Raw genomic sequence first — 21065 nt, 5'->3', positions numbered from 1 at the left:
TCATTATGACCGAGTTTTGCTCATCTGTACTAGCATTGACGCTTTGAACAATTAGAGGCGCTTGGTCAGACATATTGTTAGCAATACTTACATTGAGTGTTTGCGGGGCCCCCCCTATAATATTTTGGCTAAAGGCTACCTTCGCCTTTTTTCTAGCATACGCAGATATATGTTTCCGTTTTCTCTTATGTTTTAATGATGTCTTAACAGGCACCTGGCTTTTAATCGGGTCTGTTTCCACCAATACCTTTTGCTTCTCACCATTTTTACTACCCACGATATTCCCTATCAGTGGGTCCGAAGATGGAAAGCTTTCAGATACAACACTGACAGAGGGGCCCGAGGGAACAAAGTCTTGATTAATAGAGGGAGTTGTTTCCTCAGCAGTAGAGTGAACCTCGACCAAGGTGATAATTGGTGTGGGGCCAGTAGTGCGCTCAGGGGTTTTTGAGGAGGCAATACTACCTAGAGAGGATTTTTTCCCTAATACTAGTTCGGTAGAGAGCCTCCTTGCAGACTCCAGCTCCAAGGATACTCTATGCTGGAGTTTAGTAATCTCATTATCAATTGAAAGGCTAGTCCTTGTGATAAAATCATCCAGGGTCCCTGTAGCCTTTTTCACGGATTTGGTAGACTTACTCCTAGTTTCACGGACAGACATTATTTAAACTATAGGTTGTTTAAAATTAAAACACAAGCGCAACTAAACAACGCAAATAAAAGAAAATATAACCAAGAGGGATGGCCCGGTCCGGTCTTAATCGGTCTATAACGGCCTAAAACGGCCCTGTCTTTGCCCAGTCTTAGCCCCGGTCTTTGCCCCGCGCGCGTCCCGAGTGCGCGTTGCTATCACTGATTATCAGGGAGAAGAACAGGTGGAGGGGGCGGGAAGAGGACCAGCTGCGGCCGATCAGCGCCGCTGAGCACGCTGGTCCTCGCAGTCCCGCCTCTGTCCTTGGTGTCAGCTGTAATGTCCCTGAAGGCGCGTTGGTGCTCCAATGCACGAGTGAAAACCAAGGGCTGGATCCCCAACAAGGTCTCTTGCCTGCGAGCGGCTCCCGCGAAGCGGGGGCCGCGAGGCGTGGCGAAGTGGCCAGAAAACGGACAGGCAAACAGGAGCAGCACTCCCAGCAAGGTCAGTGAAGTTACCCAAGCAGCTCCCACTCCGCAGTGATTTTAACAGGTGGAGGGGGCGGGAAGAGGACCAGCTGCGGCCGATCAGCGCCGCTGAGCACGCTGGTCCTCGCAGTCCCGCCTCTGTCCTTGGTGTCAGCTGTAATGTCCCTGAAGGCGAGTTGGTGCTCCAATGCACGAGTGAAAACCAAGGGCTGGATCCCCAACAAGGTCTCTTGCCTGCGAGCGGCTCCCGCGAAGCGGAGGCCGCGAGGCGTGGCGAAGTGGCCAGAAAACGGACAGGCAAACAGGAGCAGCACTCCCAGCAAGGTCAGTGAAGTTATATATTTAGGCACCAGAAGCAATTTGTTCAGGTAAATAAGTTTGTATTTAAAACGTCGAAACAGTGCAACTTTTGAAGACTGTAATGTTAAGCTATAGGGTGAAAATCATTTGCGGTTTACTAGTTCTTTGCAGCGACTACTGAGACCAGTCTCTTGGATTAAAGGTGAGTAAGGGGCAAGGTTCAAGGCAGCACCAGCAGGTCACCGCCCGCAGCACTAGGGGGCTGGGTGCAGTGGTTTTAACAGGGTTGGGTGCCCAATGCAATCCAATGGGGTTCGGTCCAGTCACAAATAGACTGCAGGGAGGTAATGAGAAGTCAGTCCTGTGAAACAAACGAGTGGTTTCTGGTCTTGCAATGTTAGGGGACATGGGGGCACCTTTGGTCCTCATCCCAGGATGGGCCTCCGGATGCACAGGGTCTTTGGGATGTCTGGTTTCTTTGTACAGCAACACTTGTGTATGAGGGGGTATGCAAACAGATTCAGGCATCTAACCCACGAGTGGTCAATCCACGATGGACTCTGTCCCTTGAGGGCTTGGGGACCACGCTGACACTGTTGGCACACTTCGGCATGGGTTGGGGGCTCGGGTGCAGTAGTCCTTGGCGGCGGCAGGTTTTGGTGATTCCGGAGTCCTCAGGGTTCTTTCCTAAGTTTGCCAACACAAGGATGGCTAACTGAAAAGCCGTGTCCACCACAGAATAGGTCATTTACGAGTGGCACTAGTCTTGGGGTGGGCACACCTACATGACTAGCTAAATGTCCCACCTGTCCAGTAGCTGTAGGAAGCTGGCTATGTATATACTATACCAAAATAAGGTGTAGTGTGCATAGTCCAGTGGATCCCCAAAGGCTTACAGAAGTAAAAGTAGATAATACCTTACTCTCTATTTGTGGTAGTGTGGGCAATCAGAGGGTAGAACTCTGACCAACTGTTTTTGTATAAAAATATTTCTTGTATTTTATTTTTAGAACCAAGTAGGACTTGATGCAGGTAAGTAAAATAGTACTTTTCAAGAATAATACAGTTGAATGCAGTTGGCTTTGTTACAGGTGTCAAATGTTCAGAAACAGTTGAAATGATTTTGCAGTTACTTTGTAATTACTTTTTAATTACTTTTTTTACTCTGTCATATGCCTAAATATTACACTGGGACATTTCCTAAACCAAAGGTAGGTGAAACATTTTTCACAAAAACAGTTTGTTTCCCCTCAACACTTTGGAAGTTTTTCAGAGGAAAACAGTAAATACAATCCAATGGAGAAAATGAGGTTATTGATTTGCAGATAAGGAAACGGGCTTTGGCGTCGAGTTTCTGCGGTTAGGACAAGGGTTTCCCCGTGGTCAAGGTGGCACTCAAAAAGCGCACTCAGCAGCACTAGGGCGGCCGGGTGCAGAGTGCTGAGGCTCAATGTGATCCAATGGGGATAGGGCACCTCCGGTTGGTGGCTGCTCACGGGCACGCCACTTGGATGTGGGAGCAAAGATCATAGAGTTTAGCTAAGGGGATACAAGATAGCACACGGTGACACTGGGGCGGCTGGTGCTGGATTGACATCGGGAGCCCTGTTGGTTTCAATGGGGAAGCTCTGGTCAGAAAACACACTGCAGGCTCGGGCACAAAGATTTTCTGGAGGCTCCCACCGGTTGGAAAGGTAAGCTGGGATGTCGTGGGATGCCGGAACACTGTCGGTTGGGCCACCCAAGGCCATGGGGCATCAGGTGCATGGCCTTGGTAGAAATCGCGTTATGATGGTTTTTATGACACTTTTAATTTGATACACCACGACTTTTTGAGTAGTGATAGGGAACACACTCTAGGAAATTGGAAAATATTGGAAACCCTTTAACTGTCGATATCGCAGGATTAGGTGTACTGTGGGTCAGGTTACTTGTAGGTCAGGGATCACCAGATCCCAGATCAGGATTGCTGGGGAGACCTCCTCTTGGTGTTGGGCCACTCAAACTTGTGCCGTGGGTGTCTGGTGCAGAGTTCAGAGCAGGAGTCTGCGGGTGAGCAAATCTGGTGCTCACGAGAGACGAAGTCTTGGTTTTGGAAGACAGGGCTGGTCCTACAGGTTCTTGAGGGCTGCTGGCTGCAGGACACACCGAGATTTCGCTGGAGCAGGTTCGCGGTGGTGACTTCTTAGTTCATAACTGCTTCTTTGGTCCTCCTTCTCCTTCTGGTCGGTTCTGGTCTGAGGAGGCAAGGTTCGGGATGCCCCAAAATTCTAGATTTAGGGGTGTTACTGGTAGGTAAAGGTCAGGACCAATGGGTCCCTTCTTTGGGGTGGGTACACCCCCTATTATGCCACCCTCCAGTGGGAGGGGCGCATAAGCCTATCTGGTTGGCTGGAACCCCCATATGCAAGATGGCTGAGACTCAGAGTTGTGCTTCGCCATGCCTCCCCCACCTGAGGGGAGGGATAGGCAAATGTGGGCACACCTCTCCTCCTATCTTGATTTTTCCGGCCAATTCTCCCACCCAAGGTAGGGGTCAAAACCGATGGGGGGCAGTTGCTGGAAGCTGTAAATGGCTGGGGTAGCTCACAAAGGCGACAAGTCTTTAAAGCTTCCTCTTCGTGGACCCTGCCCATCCTGGGGGGAGGAGACTTGGCCCTTCTGTCCAGGATGTGCGTTGTTTCAGGACCCTGAGAGTGGGAGGCTCTCGACCCCGGGTCCAGAAATATGTCTGGGGGTCACTAGAGTTAGTTCGTTTTTCAGGTGGCATCTCTAAGATGCCCTATGATTGTATTTTTCATTAAATCCCACACTGGCATCAGTGTGGGTTTAATGTGCTGTGAAGTTGGATATTAAGCTTCCCAGATTTCAGTAAAGCTGTTATGGTGCTGTAGAGTTCGTAATAAAAAACTCCCAGACCATATACTCTTTATGGCTTTACTGCACTTAAAATGTCTAAGAATGGACGTAGACACTGTAGGGGTACAGGGATCATGCACCTGTACCCTCACCAGTGGTAGAATACCCAGCTAGAGGGGTGCCTTACCTATGCCATAGGCAGTGAATTGTAGAAATGGCACACAGGGATGTGTGCCATGTTGACTCTTTACTTTGCTCTGCACCAAACATGCAGGCTGCGTGTTTTGGTGCAGAGCAGTGAAGAGTTGACATGGCACACCCTATTCTATTCTTTGACATTGTAAGTGCAGTAAAGCCATAAAGAATATATGGTCTGGTAGTTTGTCATTACTAACTCCACAGATCCATAATGGCTTTACTGAAAACTAGGAAGTTTGATATCCAACTTCACAGCACATTAAACACACTGATGCCAGTGTGAGATTTAATGAAAAATGCAATCAGCAGGCATCTTAGAGATGCCCCCTGATAAACGTCCTAACTCTAGTGCCCTGTCTGAGTGGCTGCTCGACAGCTGCCACCACCAGACATGTTTCGGGATCCCTGGGTCGAGAGCCTGCTGCTCTCTGGGTCCTGAAACAAAACACATCCTGGGTTGAGTTGCTAAGCCTCTTACACCAGATGGGCAGGGTCCACGAAGGGGAAGCTTCAACAGCTTGTCGGCTTTGTGAGATACCCCAGCCATTTGCTGCTCCCAGTAACTGGCCCAAACCGGTTTTGACCCCCCATCTTTGGACGGGAGAATCAGCAGGAAAACCAAGTTAGAAGAGGTGTGCCCACCTTTGCCAACCCCACCCCTCAGGTGGGGGAGTTGAGGTGAAGCACAACTCTGTCCCTGCCATCTTGAAGATTGGGGGGAACCAGCCAACTAAAGTAAGGCTTATGCCCCCCTCCCTGGAGCGTCGCTTAATAGGGGGGTTTACCTACCCCAAGGAAGGTACAAATTTGTTTATGAATAAGAAGAGCTGAAGGCTGCGCGCAATACCTGCAAATGTAATTTTTTTTAAGGGCCAGCGCGTGCAGAGAAAACCATCCCGCGCCCCCTCCCCCACCACAAACCCACGTCTGAAGTATTTGCGCGGCGCAGAAGCTGAGGTGAATGGTCTTAACAATATTCAGGTGTTTCTGGGGCTAAATAAATGCTATACGATTCAGCAGCATAGCCCTCGTCTCTACCTGCAGAGTACTATGTCCGCAGGACTACATCATTTGTGGCTGTGTTGCCCCCACGCAAATGATCAAGCTGGGAATACATCTTTTTAGTGCTTGAAAAACTCTGGAAGAAATACAGAGAACATTTTGGAGAAAAAAATATCTAATTTTGTGATAGTTCATGCAAGTAAACGATTTGCCTACCGAGACCATCAAAAAGTAGGTTTGCTCGTTTAATTCCTTTTCTGTCGATGCCATAATCCCAATACAAAAGTAACAAAGATGCCATGGTACCATGAATTTGTACTGCCGGAAGATATTGAATGACTAATCTAACCCAATAACTGTTGTCAGAAAGTCAGAGGATAGTAACTGCCACTGTCCTTAATATATAGCCCCACTAGTGTTTTTTTTATATTTTAATATTTTTGATTGTATTTTTAGGCAAAAACATGGATGCATTAGCAGTAGAGACTAGCTACATCTTCAATCCATATATGACCACTTACTATCATGTACTATTTAAAATGCATGACTTATTTTAGTTTAAAAATGAAGTTGAACAACTCCTCCTGCAGCTCACACCTCGATGCAGAATCCCCCCGGAGGGTGGGGTGGTTTCTGAAACAGCTCATGAGGGAGACTGCTGCAGACCCGTTCTTTACCTTAGGACAGCCACGGGTCCATTATAACTCAATCTTCCAGCATAGATATATTTGCCGAGCATTTGATAAGTTGAGGATTGTGTGGTCATGTACTCTGAAATCAAGATTATAAGGCTTGAACTGTGCCGTAATGAGCAGTAGGAGCCCGGCTCCCCTGCTTTACTTGAAGACCTATAAACCACTTAATCCGTGAATACATTTGTGACCTTTGGTATCATGGAGGGAGAGTTAGGTTGACCGGCGTTGTGCTGCACTACGTGTGGGGCACAGTCGTTACTATAAAAGCTTGGTTATCTCTGCCCCAGCAGCTGACAGCCGGTATGTGGCCACTGCACGCAACCTTTCGCAGAATCCTTCTCGCGTGCACAGGCTCATTAAAGTGTCCTTGTGTAGCGTAACTAGTGCTCATGTAAAGCGCTCCAAAACCTTCGGGTCGAGTTTGTGCTATATAGCAGCAGCTACAGTGCTCTACAATATACCATAAAAACATTGCCAATATCTCTGGCTAATCACTTATAAGGTTCCAAAGGCGAGACCTATTGGCTATGACAATGTATGTTATACTACAGTTACTCCTGACGAAGGGCCTTTGGCCTGAAATTAATTTGGCGAATATCTGTATGGTTAACTAGGATGAAAAGTGTATTCTAACTTGCTACTGAAATAAGCCTGGATGGACACTTCTGTGGTTTTGAAAAAACGGGAATCCCTTTGCCTCTGTTCAGTTTTTGAAATGTTTGAAGAATCACAATAAAATGGATTATCATAGATTACCTAGATTAAATTGGATTTTGATCTTATTTAGTTTTATGTCCACATGGCTTTGCATCTTGGACCTGGTTTGCGACAGCACACCAATTAATCCGTGAATTGCTTGTGCTACTGGGACAGATCGTAAGGGGAGTTTGCATGACGAAATCGTGCCTTGCAAAAGATGCACAGAAGGACGGAATGTAGAGCAACTCAAACATTCACCTCAGTCAATAGATCTGGGTTAAATACATCGTTCTTTTGCTCACCATGCCACCCCAGTTTAGACTTTAGAATGTCATGGGGAGCAAACGAACGATGGATTTAGGCCCAAATTTCTGTACTGGGGTGAATGTATGAAATTGTTCTGCATTCTGTCCATCCACTGTTCTTTTTGCATTTGTCACCCCGAGTGGGGCGGGTATGCCCAGATGTGGGTCCCGTGCTCTCCATGCCACTGGAGTCAAGCTGTCCTGGCTGATGAGGGGTGAAACCCTAAAACCGGTCCTAGGATGCTTGCTTCAAGTCCAGGAAGGACCTGGCCTGGCAGCTCCGCTGGAATGTTCCCATTGGATGCAGGGTCAAGACTGATTTTGTAGATTGCTGGGTTCAAACTGGAATGGCATGGGGAGCAAAACAACGATGGATTTAGGCCTAGATCTCTGTACTGGGGTGAATGTATGACATTGTTCTGTATTCTGTCCAACTGTTTTTGAAATCATGCCTTGACCATTGTTTATCACAATATAACAATATGAACTTTAGGTGTGCATTCTATCATACCTTCAAATATTCACTCAGGGATGTGTGTTTTGTCATGTTTTCACTTTTGTCTGCACCAAAATATGCAGCCTGTAATGGTAGCCTTGCTTGTGTTTGGTTATGAGTCCCTTAGGGTGGCAGAAATTGTGCTGCAGCAGCGACTCTGATACATCTGGCCCTAGACCCCAGGAATACCATTTACTAGGGACTTACAGAATGTGTAAAAGGTATTGCCATTTGGCGTGAGACAATTGTACAGTTTTGGGAGAGAGTTCTGGCATTTGGGACCTGGTTAACAGGAACAGTGCGCCCTTCTAGTCGAAATCGCATCAAATACCTGGCCAAGAGTGGTGGTGATCATGTCAAAAAGGAGCACTTTCCTACACTGACTCATTTCCATTGGGGGTGGGAGCATTTATAGGTTTGAAGAACTTTCTGCAGTTACCATGTTGCCTGTTGCCAAGACTAGGACTTTGCTTTGTAAATGATCTTTTCCTTCTACTCTGTCCTCCGCATTTGATTTGTTTACCTTTCAACTTGTTATTTTATGTCCTCCCTCAAATTCCTCATATTGGTGTTTTTCATGTCCCTACACTTATTTAATCCAATCCGATTACTAAGTACACCCCTCTCTTGAAGACTAAAGAACAATGAATCCACATTTTTTCCAGTGGATCCGGCATGACTTTTTTAGGTCTTGCCTATGCAGCGCGCAAGCGCTGCTTTGCAGTGACCTCTTGGAATCACTCCGGGCTTTTGTGAAAACTTGTGCATGTTCTGCACTGTTTCCAATGAGCTCTCGTGCATGTACAGCGTTTACCTTGCGGAAGCGAGAAGCGGCGCCATCTGTCTGCAATTATCGTGCCCGCCGCTGCTCGCTCCCGTAAGTTAAACGCTGTAGATGGCCGCGCTTGTCTTTCAGCGCTTGTTGTAACCTTGACACTAGATGGTAGATGGCCTTGTGTCAGCTCTGGCGACTGACCCCGTGTTGCGGTGCACGCACACACAGCAACGCATCGGGGTACCCAGGCGTTTGTAAAGTGCCGGCTCTGAATAAGTACTCGCAGAGCACCGCGCTCGTGCTTGGGAGGTCCTGATACTGCTGCCGAGAGCTTCTCTCGACGCCGGAGGCGTTCGTTGCACAGATGGGATTAGAAGTGTTTTTTTCTGTACTAGTTAAATACCATGCGACAGATCACGGATCTTATTAACTTGATGCAAAAATCACTGCACGTTCCGCTTCCACGCCCCATCTGCTGCCATGATGGGGGTGGTAAATGGCAATCTTTAAGGTGGCGGAGTTTAAGGCGGTATGAATTAAGGAGGCGATGTGGTGAATGCGCGTCCCGCCCAAGCAGCACGTGGACTGCCCGAGTCCGGGACCCAGGCCCGGCGTTTGTTCAGTCCGCGCCCTGGGCGGGATCAAATTTGGCACCTCATCCATACCTGCATTTCGTCCTAGCTGTAGACTGCAACTTGCTTTAGACAGGGCCATTGGAATTATGTGGCATGGGAGGAACAGTTTGAGACATTGCTGACTAAATTATGCAGCAAGACGAGCCAAATTATTCAGCATAATGGGGCACATATTGTGATAGTATTAGTTTCTTCTTTTGTTAATTGTACATAGGCATACGCTGTCTGGGCGAAGGTTTCACCCCATTAGTACCAGTTTAAAACCTAAATACAACAAAAAGCAACAAAAAATAAACTAGTCAACCTTTGCAAAAGGCCTTCGACTGCATGGCAAAACCTCTTTCTGCGTTTTTAGTAACTTTTTATCAGTTTGAACCAGAAATGTGATTTTTTTTTTTAAATCTGCAGATTATGCAGTTGGTGATGGAATATGTGCCTCATGCGCAACATACTTATTATGCGGAAAACACAGCAGCCACAAATTTACATTATTCCAAAATTCCAGGTGCCCAGGCTATATAAGATAGACAAAATGCAAACCAATAACTACGTTGACTTTGCAAATACATTTTCTTTGCATCCTAGTACTCATACTCCTGTGTTTATAGTGAAGACAAACAAAACTGCAAGTATAAGAATGCAAACAAAAACGGAAGAGCTTAAACACAGCAATTTTGTACTTGTGAACAGAACATTTTCACATTTAAAAGACATTAATTAGCATTTTTGTTTTTGCTGCTCCCAAATGAGACCTATATTGCCTGGCTGGCTGCTGTTCTATATACCCCGATTCTAGACGTAAGTAGAGCGCAGGTTGGACCTTTTGTTTTAATGCTCACGCCTTGGCTGATTAGCCTGCCCTTGCCTCAGTCACCCATAGCCCCACACATTCATGCCTTCTTGCTCTAAATTGTAGGTGACTGGTCAAAAGTGAAAGGGTGTGAAGGAGATGGTAGGGAAAGAGGATGTTAAACAGGGGGCCTGTAGTCTGCATAAGAAAAAAAGAATGATGAATTGCAGAGTGGCTTAAACTGCTGGAGCCAGGTCAGAGGTAGACTGCTGCATGATCTCCATGCATACAGCTCCATGCACCCCTCAGAAGGTTCTGCACCTTTGGCATGAGCCCAGCTAGCTCATGCCTAAAGCACTTCTGCTGGCAACACACAGCTCAGCCAGAGCTCCAGCAGCACACAGCACTGGCAAGGCCCAAGCAGCATAAAGCACCATCAGAGCTCCAGTTGCATGGAGCACAGCCAGAATCTAGAAACACTCAGCACAACGCTGCACCACCAGAGCCACAGCAGTGTAGAACCCTACGAGAACCCCAGCAGTGCACAGCACTACTTGAGACCTTGCAATAGCACTAACAATGGGCCCCAATCCAGCAGCAGCGAGCACTGCCAGACCCTAGCAGTAGAATGCCCTACTAGAGCCCAGGAGCCCCAAACGCTAACCACCCCAACAGCCAAAAGCACTGACAAAGCCCCTGTGGTGCACAGCACTACCAGAGCTGCAGCAGCAGCAAAGAGTGCTTAAAGAACCATCAGCACATAGCAGTGCCAGAGACCCTGAAGCGCAGAGCACCTACAACACAAAGCGCCCACAGCTCTAGCATTCACCACAGGTCAACAGCAAACATCACTACCATAGGCCCAGCAGCACACAGCACTACTAGAGCCCCAGCAGTGTAGAACACAACAAAAATTCCAGCAGTGCACAGCACTACCTGAGACCCTGTAGCAGCCATAGCACCAACAAGTGTCTGCACATTGCATTTAGCACCATGAGGAGTACCCATTCAAACAGATTAATTAAAGTTTCAGCTACTTGAAAAATGTTCGTCTGCAATCTGTTGCACCTTCTGTGAGTAAGTGAACTGCCATTTTATTCACTGATATGTGGCCTTTTTGACTTTACAGAATCAAATGAGTTTGAGAAGGAGCTTATGTGCCTCACCAACACTTCTCCTGTGGATCTCCTGTGTGGACCTGTACCTTCTTGCCTCCCTTCTCCACAGCTGAGACCTGATCCAGTTCTTGTCCAGTCTGCTGATCTCATACGGTTTGAGGAGCATCTTCCAAAACACAATGGTATGTTGTAAATTTTAGATCTAAATAAATCTGCATGACTTGTTTTGTACAAGAAAAGATTTTGCAAATCAGAAACGGTGTTAAAGTTGCTCATTTTAACATTTCTAGTTACTGGGTTCCTATGATGCATAGTCCATAGCTCCATACATTTGAATGTACTTGCCTACAGTGTCAAGAACGCCGAACATTTAAAAATTTATTAGTTACGGGGGGTGTGTCCGAGATGGAAAAGTGAGCTGACGTGTCTTTCTCGTGCTCCTTCCCTGCCCCAGTAAAAGCACCTAAATCAGCTTCCCCCGGCTTGTCGCGCACTCAGAAGGGGGCCACACGGCATCCGAGGGAGAGTGGTGCAGTCCGGAGATACGAGCGACGCCGAGTAACGGCGAGACCCGAATGAGACGAGAGCGGCGGCCTGTCGTGTGACCTCCAGGCAAGGCTTCCATAATCTGCGTGGTACCAGAGGCGGCTCCCCGTTTGAAACCGCACATGTGACGGCTTGCCCGGCCCTGTTAACTGCTCTCCGGTCGTAGCCTGTGTCACAGAGGGAGTGCTGGAGTGGAGTTAGAGGCAGTCTGTCCCCCCCGGTCTGGGGGCTACTACATAGACGGCCTAGCAATCGGTTGGCGCCAGACAGCGCACCCAAGTGGAGCGGCCCAGCACAGAGTGAAGGGCCTGGAGACACTGCGAGCCTTGGTGGTGGGTGAGCTACCTCCACATTTGCCCCCCCGCATAGGCGATTAACCCCCAACCCCACACCCGTGGCTTCAGTGAACCGCCAGCGCCTCCCAGGCCCCGTAGATTAAGCACAAAGGGCTGTGCTCTGAGGCCCGCGGCAGGGGGTGCGTGGACCAGATTTCCTCAGTCTTGGCCTGTTAACTGTGCAATGCCCTGGATCCCTCCTAACTGCCCTCTGGGCCTCTCTTCCTCGCCGACCTTTAATGGAACTCACAGAGAGGGAGCATCCCTGCTTCAGGCAGCTTGAGGCCCAGCTGGTATCTGGCCCTACGCCATCAGGACCTACCAGCTTTGCATTGGCAGATCTGGGGCCTATTCGGGCTGTCTCTGGGAATCACCATTGACCGCACCCATAGCAGGTGGGGGTCACCGGCAGGGCGTGGCCCAGCACTTCACGGCATTGCAATTTAGCCTGCATTCACGGTGCTCACCTCATATCCGCGGCCCACGTAGGGTGTGCGGATTGTGACTGGCCGGCCTGGGACATCAGGTCTCTACAGGGACCCCTCATTAAAGGCAGACCGCTGCAGTTGAGCAATCCGGCAGCCTCGTTGCCCCGTTCCAGTAGGGCCCCCGGTGATCCGGCTGTTGGTGTGCCCTTCATCGGGAACCTCCTTTCTTTTTTGCCATAGAGGAGAGGGAGCATGGCCACCGCCAAGAACAAGGACAGATCCGTTAAGCACGTTGTTCAAGGGCCCAAAAAATGCCCAGCATGAGAAAGCGCCAGCTGAAGACTTGAAGCAATCGAGCGGAGATGGGGGAGTGGACAGCACAGTCACCCGCAAGTTCCTAGAAGCACTATTCGCTTACCTCCTGGAGGACCTTCAAATGGTTAAAAAAGATCTCACTTTAGAGCTCAGAGGCGTGCCGAGATATCGACGAGGTGGGGGATAGAGTGGCGGCCCTGGAAGAGGGCTCCCTGACTAGAGATGCGGAAATTGATTTCCTCCAAGAAATCATTCGCCTCCAGGACCGACAGCTGGACCTCAAGCACACACCGAAGATTTGGAAAACAGGTCGTGTAGAAATAATATCTGCATTAGGGGGGGCCCGTATGGGCGATGAGGGTACAGACCTGGAAGGATATGTGCAGGAGCTATTTGGAAGCATCATGGGTGACATAGTAACTAAGAGCATCAAGTTAGACAGATGTCAGAGTTGGCCCCTCCCCAGGGCGCCGCCACGTGCGCTGGCGGATAGCCTAGTCTGCGTCCACAACTTCACGGACAAAGAAGCGATCCTCAGGGCAGCCCGCTCCGACCAGAAGCTACTATTTCGTGGCCACCCCCGTCAATTATTCCAAGGTCTAGCAGCATCCACACTCTTGAAACAAAAAGAATTCCGTCCAGTCAATGGCCACCTTCGCTCTCAGGGCATCTCCTACTCCTGGGCCCATCCATTTCACTTTCTCTTCCAATTGAAAGGCAAGACCCACCAGATATGCTTCTTGACCGAGGCTTATAATCTCCCCTGGACTCTTCCTCACTGCGCCCCTCGGCGGAGAGAGCCTGGGGTGAGAACAACCACGGTCCTAGACGAGGCTTGAGACCCACACCTTACAGGCCGGACCCAGCAGCTATGGCAAGGGAGAGATCAGAGGTGCTGCGTTCCCTCTCCGGCGGTGGGAAACAAGATATGGACTCATGAGGTATCTTTCTATCTCAGCCGGGTGGTTGATACACAGGTCGGGGCAGAGGCTTGCTGCACCGGGACATTCCCATTGGATTTCGGCTTTCGTGTCACAAAAGTCTGTAGGGACTATTGGTTCGTTCTAATTTTTCCTTATGTTGAGGAGTAGGTGTTTTGTTATGGGGCTCTCCATCCGACTGACTATGTATGGGTTGAGCTGGATCACCTTGGCAAAAAAAGATTCTCTTCCGCCCACTTAGGACTGCGGTCCATAAACACTGCATGTCTTTAGGGCCGTTATTCGCACTCAGTGTGGGATACGGTGGCGCAAGTGCTGCCTCAGTGTCTGGAGGAGGCCTGGGCAGTGCTCTCCCAGGCTGTTGCTGCCGGGAGAGATGTAGCAAAGTTTACAATCCGTTGTGGGCTGGACACCGCAGACTCTCTGGGCAGGACCATTTCAACGTCGGTAGCGCTTCGTCGCTACGCCTTTATGAGGTCCACTGGCTTTTCGGGGGATATCCAGAACACCTTGATGGACATGACCTTTGATGGCCGTCGCCTTTTTGGCGAAAAAGCAGACAACCTTGGGCCTCTCCGCCTGTCTGGCGCAATCAGCTTTTCACCCCTTTCATGGCTATGGAAGGGGTGCCCCTCTACGTCCCACCCAGAGCCAGAGGTTTCCTATCACAGGGAGTTGTGACCATCTCCCAGACAAGCTTTAGTGTATTGGGACTGGGTGGGTGCACTCAGTGCTTTGATGTCTGCACTGGGGGCACATTTTTGTCCCTGTGCATAGTCCAGCTCAAACCGATAGCAGGGGCTACCAGCCCCTACTCTGGCACGAAACTGGACAAAGGATATGGGTGCAGCCACCCCTCTGTCATGACCCTCCCATAGGTGGGTCCCCAGAGTTTGTCCCACCCCTTCCTTGGGTTAAAGTAGGAACCCTTGACTACAGGACTTTAGATTTACCTGGATGAAACTCTGCTACAGAATCCCAGAACTTCTACTATCTACACGACGTTGGATGACCGAAGAATCTCCCTTGGAGTAAAGGAGTTACTCCCCTGCAAGTCATGCACAAAAGACTCATCTGTCTGGTTTGCAACTAAGCAGCACCTGAAGGACTCCGAAGACTTTTCAACACAGGAGGTGGGTTTCCAAGCTTCCTCGAGGCTGATCCGTGCTCTCAGCAACTCTGAGATCCAAAGCCCTCGTGGGGACCGTGCAACCCGAAACCCTGGACACCGTGCACATTTTCAGCAGCATGTGCTTCTTGGCGATCCCTGATGCTGTGCTTTGGGCTACTTGTAGTCCAGACCTTGAACAGTGATTCCACCGAAGATTACTGGTCTACACTCCTCGAGTGACCCGTGGGCTGGTATTTAGTGATTCCTCTCGAGGTCCCTTCGCGATCCCTTGTCCGTCGACTTGTGGGTCCCTGAGAAGGGTACTTTGACTTTCGACAGGCTTACCTGGTTGCTCCCGACGGGTTCTGACTCTCCATTGCTTGGGGAGTCCACAGGACCTTGCTGGTCCACACCAAAGCAGATTTACTCTCACTGAGTGGGTTGCTGTTGCCAAGGCTTGTTGGTCTCCAATCCGGACACCGACCCCCAGCACTCAACATCCTTTGTGGGACAGCTCGCCTGCAGACTGTGGTCGTCGTCGACGCCTCCTGGTCTCCGTGGCAGTGGAGTCAAGCTTCACCTCATCGCACCTGAAACACCCGACATTGGTGGGCATTAGTCTATCGTGCCACTGGTCACTGGCAAGTGACCCAGACTCCGGACCCTCTGCTTTCAGGTTCTTCACATCTTCGATCCAGGTATGGATCACACCGGACACTTTTGCTTTGCACGGCAGCAGCACTTTGCAGAAACTCTCCATTGACGACATTGAAGATTGCCAACACCATTTGACACCTATGCACCCGGCTTCCCTGGGTTAGGTAACACGAGTACCCCGGTGCTCCCGTAGGTGCTGACCTTAGTACCTTCTAAGTCTGAAAGGGTTTGCTCCGAGACCTCTCCTAAGTGTCCTTAAACTCTAAAATTCCAACCGCGACTTTCCCATAGGATTGTACGGAGCTCGCTGCTGTGTTCTCACACTGCATGCGTCCCCTGTGTCACTACCTTGGGTGGTTTTTTGGGGTCCCACCAATTCTACGTGCTCTGGGCACTGTCTAATCAAGTCGTGGTTCTTATACCACTTTCTTAATATATCGTTTGGTCTCCCCCTGGAGCCCATTGTATATTGTTATTTACTGTCGTTTTAGAACTATATTATCGTGTGCCTTGCTCTCTAATCTCATACAGAGGTTAGTAAAGTGTTTAGAAATAAATACATATATTTTATTTATATACCTTGTGTGGTTCTCCTTTCATTTAGACATTCAAGACGTTATGATCTGATAAACCAAGCTGCTTTACATTCCTTCGACACTTCGCCTGAAGGCTGCTCTCCATAGCTGCCACTAGGATCGCTTTCAATAAAGGTTGTCTTAAACCTAATCATCAATAAGGGTTGTTTGGACTGGTGCAAGGTGCCCACTATTACTAGGGGACAGCATATACCAGGCCAACTTCTCACAGAGGAAACTGCTCAACAACTGCAGTGGTGGCTCACTGTGAGAAAGTGGCTCTGTATATACTGTTTCCAAATAAGTACAGTGTGTGCAGAGTCCACAGTCCCCAGAGGTTAAAGTTAGATATAACCTTACTCTCTAAAGTGGTAGCTTGATCGAGCAGTAAGGCAGTATCGGAGGACAGTGTAAAGCATTTGTTGTACACACTCAGTCAGCAAATGGTCTCGCACACTCAAGAACTGACAAAATGGTGGGCCCCGACCGAGTTAGTAATCAGGGCGCTATGTGGAAAGACACCCTTAAAGGCAGAGTGGGTGGAACATTATTGCAAGACCCTTTTGCAGATAGTAGGTCTGGCCAGGAACAGACACTACGCTGCGTTTTGCTTAATGTGCGATCTGTTAACAAACATAAATACCAGATCGCGGACTTGATTGATAACACCTTACCTGACATAGTCTTCCTGACTGAGGCCTGGACCAACTACACTTCCGGTCCTGACTGTAACATAGCACTTCCTAATGGCTATGTCGTTACCGCACAAGATAGTGGGAAAGAGGGGGGGAGGGATAGCGATCATTCATCGGGGCCACCTGAAAATGCTAACAAACTATTTCCGATTTAACTGCGAAAGCGTTTTACTTCACTATTTACTTAGGTAAGTTTTTTTAAGTTCCAGGGACTTTTGATTTATCGCCCACCTGGGCCCAAGACCTCTTTTCCACAAGCACTAATGAACCATCTAGAATCTCAGATTGACCCTCATCCCTTTATCATACTCGGCGACTTCAACTACCACTTGGAACTAACTAACCATCCGGACTCTAGTAAACTGCTTGATAACCTGGCAGCTTTTGACTTTACATAAACAACGGAAGAGTGACTAAAAAAAGGGGGGGGGGGGGGGAGGGGACAACAGCGTGGGAAAAACCAAACAAGTGTGTTAAAAGAACCCTCACTCACCAACCTAGTTGGTGACCTGCTTCATCATCGGGTTCCCACCAAGGAGGCCGAGTGCCTCCTCGGTGTGCTGCGACGCCTGAGTTACAGCGGAGCTGGTTTTTGAGGGATCAGTGAAGTGAATTTAAAAGGTGAATGGTTTTAACCGACCACAATTTTAATCAAGGCAAACCATTCACCATTAAAAACAAATGTGACGGACTAGAACTAGGTCGGTTAGGATAACCAAAGAACGTCCGTTTTTAAATTAGTGAAGAGGGGATGGTCGACATGTTTCTGCTTTAGTTGCCAATTGTGCTAAGCATTCTTCAGGACCAAGGAAATTCCACGGCGGTATGCGCACGCTAAGGCGCACCCTAACCTGTGGAATCAGAACGGTAAAACTCACGGTTCTACCGAGGAGCCTCCTTGTTATTCCAGGGCTACTAAATCTCGTATGCAAAGTGCAGCATACTTCATGGGTCCGCGAGGGGGGTAGTGAACTATAGTATTTCCATGCTCGCACACTCCCGCTGTCAGCCTATCTCAGTCCAACACGGCCCGAATGTTGGACTGAGATAGGCTGACAGCGGGAGTGTGCGAGCATGGAAATACTATAGTTCACTACCCCCCTCGCGGACCCATGAAGTATGCTGCACTTTGCATACGAGATTTAGTAGCCCTGGAATAAAAAGGAGGCTCCACGGTAGAACCGTGAGTTTTACCGTTCCGATTCCACAGGTTAGGGTGCGCCTTAGCGTGCGCATACCGCCGTGGAATTTCCTTGGTCCTGAAGAATGCTTAGCACAATTGGCAACTAAAGCAGAAACATGTCGACCATCCCCTCTTCACTAATTTAAAAACGGACGTTCTTTGGTTATCCTAACCGACCTAGTTCTAGTCCGTCACATTTGTTTTTAATGGTTAATGGTTTGCCTTGATTAAAATTGTGGTCGGTTAAAACCATTAGCCTTTTAAATTCACTTCACTGATCCCTCAAAAACCAGCTCCGCTGTAACTCAGGCGTCGCAGCACACCGAGGAGGCACTCGGCCTCCTTGGTGGGAACCCGATGATGAAGCAGGTCACCAACTAGGTTGGTGAGTGAGGGTTCTTTTAACACACTTGTTTGGTTTTTCCCACGCTGTTGTCCCCTCCCCCTTTTTTTAGTCACTCTTCCGTTGTTTATGAATAGTTTACCAGGGGGTGCAAGAGTGATATTTTCCCTCTCCCTCCCTTTGATGTTATTGAGCTTTTGACTTTAGCCAACTAGTAAATGAGCCTACCCATCAAGGTGGCCATACTTTAGATGGTATCTTTGCTAACAGCATAGTTATAGATCTGGCCAGAATTATCGCTCTTCCCTGGTCAGATCATAAAGCGATCTACTTCACCATCACGACTGGTTTATCAATACCTCAACCCCGTCCAAAACCAGTAAAGATAAAGACCAGACAATGGTCTAAGGTCCAAGCCGATAGTTTAATTACCGCACTTGGCCAATCTCCTCTTCTGCTCAGTAAGGACAACTCGGAGGCGGCTCTTGTTTTTAACAAATGGCTTGCGACTGCAGCGGAGGTGGTGTCCCCTGAAAAAGTGCTAGCTGTTAGGAGATTAAAACCCTCCGCTCCATGGTATCGTTCAGAGCCCAAAGCCCTAAAGGTAGTTTGTAGAAAGGCTGAGCGCCTTTGGAGGATGGATTACAGTCCTGAGAAGAAAATTTGTTACAATTGCGCCCTTCAACAGTATAGAGATGCAATAGTTGCCGCTAAAAGATTATTCTACGCCACCAGGATTGGGGAAGCAGGTAACTCCACTAAAGAGCTTTTTAAAACAGTAACCCTACTTTCCAAACCGCAACAGGCTAACCCGTTCCAGCCCGACCAAGTTGTGTAACAAATTAGCCTCCTTCTTTCAGGACAAGGTCCAACTAATCTATAAAGACCTTCTGAACACTCACCTGAGCCCAGATAAGCGAGAGCAACCTCTGACTGATAAAGGTACAACACATCCTAGTTTGACGAACTTTCCACTAATCACAAGGGAAGAAACCTGTAAACTTATCGCTGCTACTAAATCAGGCTCCCCTAAAGACCCCTGTCCCCCCCATGATCTTGCATCTTGTTGTTGACAGAATCGGAGACGAACTAACTCCCCTCATCAACCAAGTGCTGGAGTCCGGTAACTACCCTTCCAGCTTCAAGAGAGCTACGATCAGGCCATTACTGAAGAAACCCACATTAGATCCTTTTGATCCCAATAACTATCGCCGCTTTGCCCATTGCAGCCAAAATCCTGGAGGAATCAGTAAATAGGTCATTGACGGAGTACCTCGATACTCACAATTTGTTAGATTCCACCCAACATGGTTTTCGTCCACAACACTTGACGGAATCAGCTTTGCTCGTGGCAGCGGAGGAGATCCGAGGCATAGTAGACAAAGGGGGTAGGGCTATTCTTGTCCGTTTAGATCTGTCGGCTGCTTTTGACACCGTGAATCACACAGTGTTAATACAGACTACGGGAGGTCGGTATTGAGGGCTCTGCTCTGTCACTTCTCTCATCATTCCTGGAGGGAAGGGAGCAGAGCCTATACTGGGATGGCCTTCAGTCTGACAGTTTCCATCTCCCGTGTGGGGTCCCTCAGGGATCAGCGCTATCACCTACGCTGTTCAACATCTATGTTATCCCTCAGACCAGACTCATCATGAAGCATGGTTTTGCCCTAGTGTCCTACGCAGATGATTCCCAGCTCATAATAGCGACGGCCAATCAGTCAGATGACGCAGCCGCTAGATTTCACATGTGCCTTCTGGAAATCATGACCTGGATGAACCAGAGCTTCCTGAAGATCAACACAGACAAAACAGAGATCATTGAGTTTGGCCAGGGGGCAACCCCTATGGAACGACTCCTGGTGGCCCCTGAAGGCTGGCAAATGCCCTCGCCCCGTGTCCAAGGTGAGAAACCTTGGTGAGCTGTTCGACTGTCGGCTAAATTTCTCGGCCCATGTGAACAGCCTTGCCTTGTCATGCTTTTTCTTAATAAAGACCTTGAGAAAGCTCTTCCCTTTTATTACGTCAGAGCTACGTAAGACAGTGGTGGTGGTGCTTCTGCTGTCCAAGCTGGACTATTGTAATGCCCTACTGTTGGGGATAAACCAGGCCCAGTTGAGTAGGTTACAGTCTTTGCAGAATGCCGCCGCGAGACTGCTTTTGGATATTCCTAGAGACCAATCCATCTCGGCGGGAATTAGAACTCCACACTGGCTCCCTGTACAACAATGTGTGGAATTCAAGGCGCGTTATGCCTGGTCTATAAAGCTGTTTTCGGGGGAGGAGCCAAAGATATTCAGAAAATGTTGACTCCCTATATTCCCGGTCGTGCCCTAAGATCCAGCACCTTGAGTCTTCTTCAGGTGAGCAGGATTAGGAGAGGTGGGGTGGAAGCACCTTCTCAAACTGCACCGCAAGACTCTGGAACAAGCTCCCTCTTTCCTTAAGATCTGTACCAAACCATCAATGCTTCAGGAAGGTCCTGAAGACATGGTTGTTTTAAGGGAGTTCTCGCTTAAGGCTGATTCATCTCCACACTTACCAGTGCCAAGGCGCTACGGCATTCGAACACTTTAAAAACTCATATCCTATCCTATCCTAAGAACTGAACTCTAGGCCAATGGTTAGTTTAAAAAAATATATGGTTTTATTTTAGAACCAACAATAGGTATCAAAATATACTTTCTCAGAATGAGATGCTTTAGTTAAATACTTTGCAATAGGCAATTGACTTTTGAAGATAATAGTTAGTTTTTTTGCAATAGGCAACACAATTTCAAACACAATAATACATTGAGCTCAATGTGAGTTTTAAGTTATTTGCAATTGATTACTTGAAGCATTACTTTTCTAACTTCAGGACTGGATCCTAGATTCAGTCCTGGGACAGTTCTTGGAAACAAGTGAGTACATTCGTTTTAGTTACTGTTGTGATTTTTAAGCAATAT

General features: G+C 48.4%; 1 protein-coding gene across 6 annotated transcripts in view; it reads left to right on the top strand.

The window, feature by feature from the left end:
• MARF1 (meiosis regulator and mRNA stability factor 1) overlaps positions 1-21065 on the top strand; it is an 891622-nt gene that overhangs the window by 822501 nt on the left and 48056 nt on the right. For all 6 annotated transcript variants that reach the window (XM_085632075.1, XM_085632071.1, XM_085632074.1 and 3 more), the window contains one exon: positions 11003-11173. In XM_085632075.1, the coding sequence (XP_085488201.1) occupies positions 11003-11173 (171 nt within the window). The remainder of the gene's footprint in view (positions 1-11002; positions 11174-21065) is intronic.

The sequence above is a fragment of the Triturus cristatus genome, chromosome 10 (assembly GCF_964204655.1).
Source record: "Triturus cristatus chromosome 10, aTriCri1.1, whole genome shotgun sequence".
NCBI classification, from domain to species: Eukaryota; Metazoa; Chordata; class Amphibia; order Caudata; family Salamandridae; genus Triturus; species Triturus cristatus.
The sequence above is the reverse complement of the archived record's forward strand: the minus strand, read 5'-3'. Positions and strand labels throughout refer to the sequence as shown.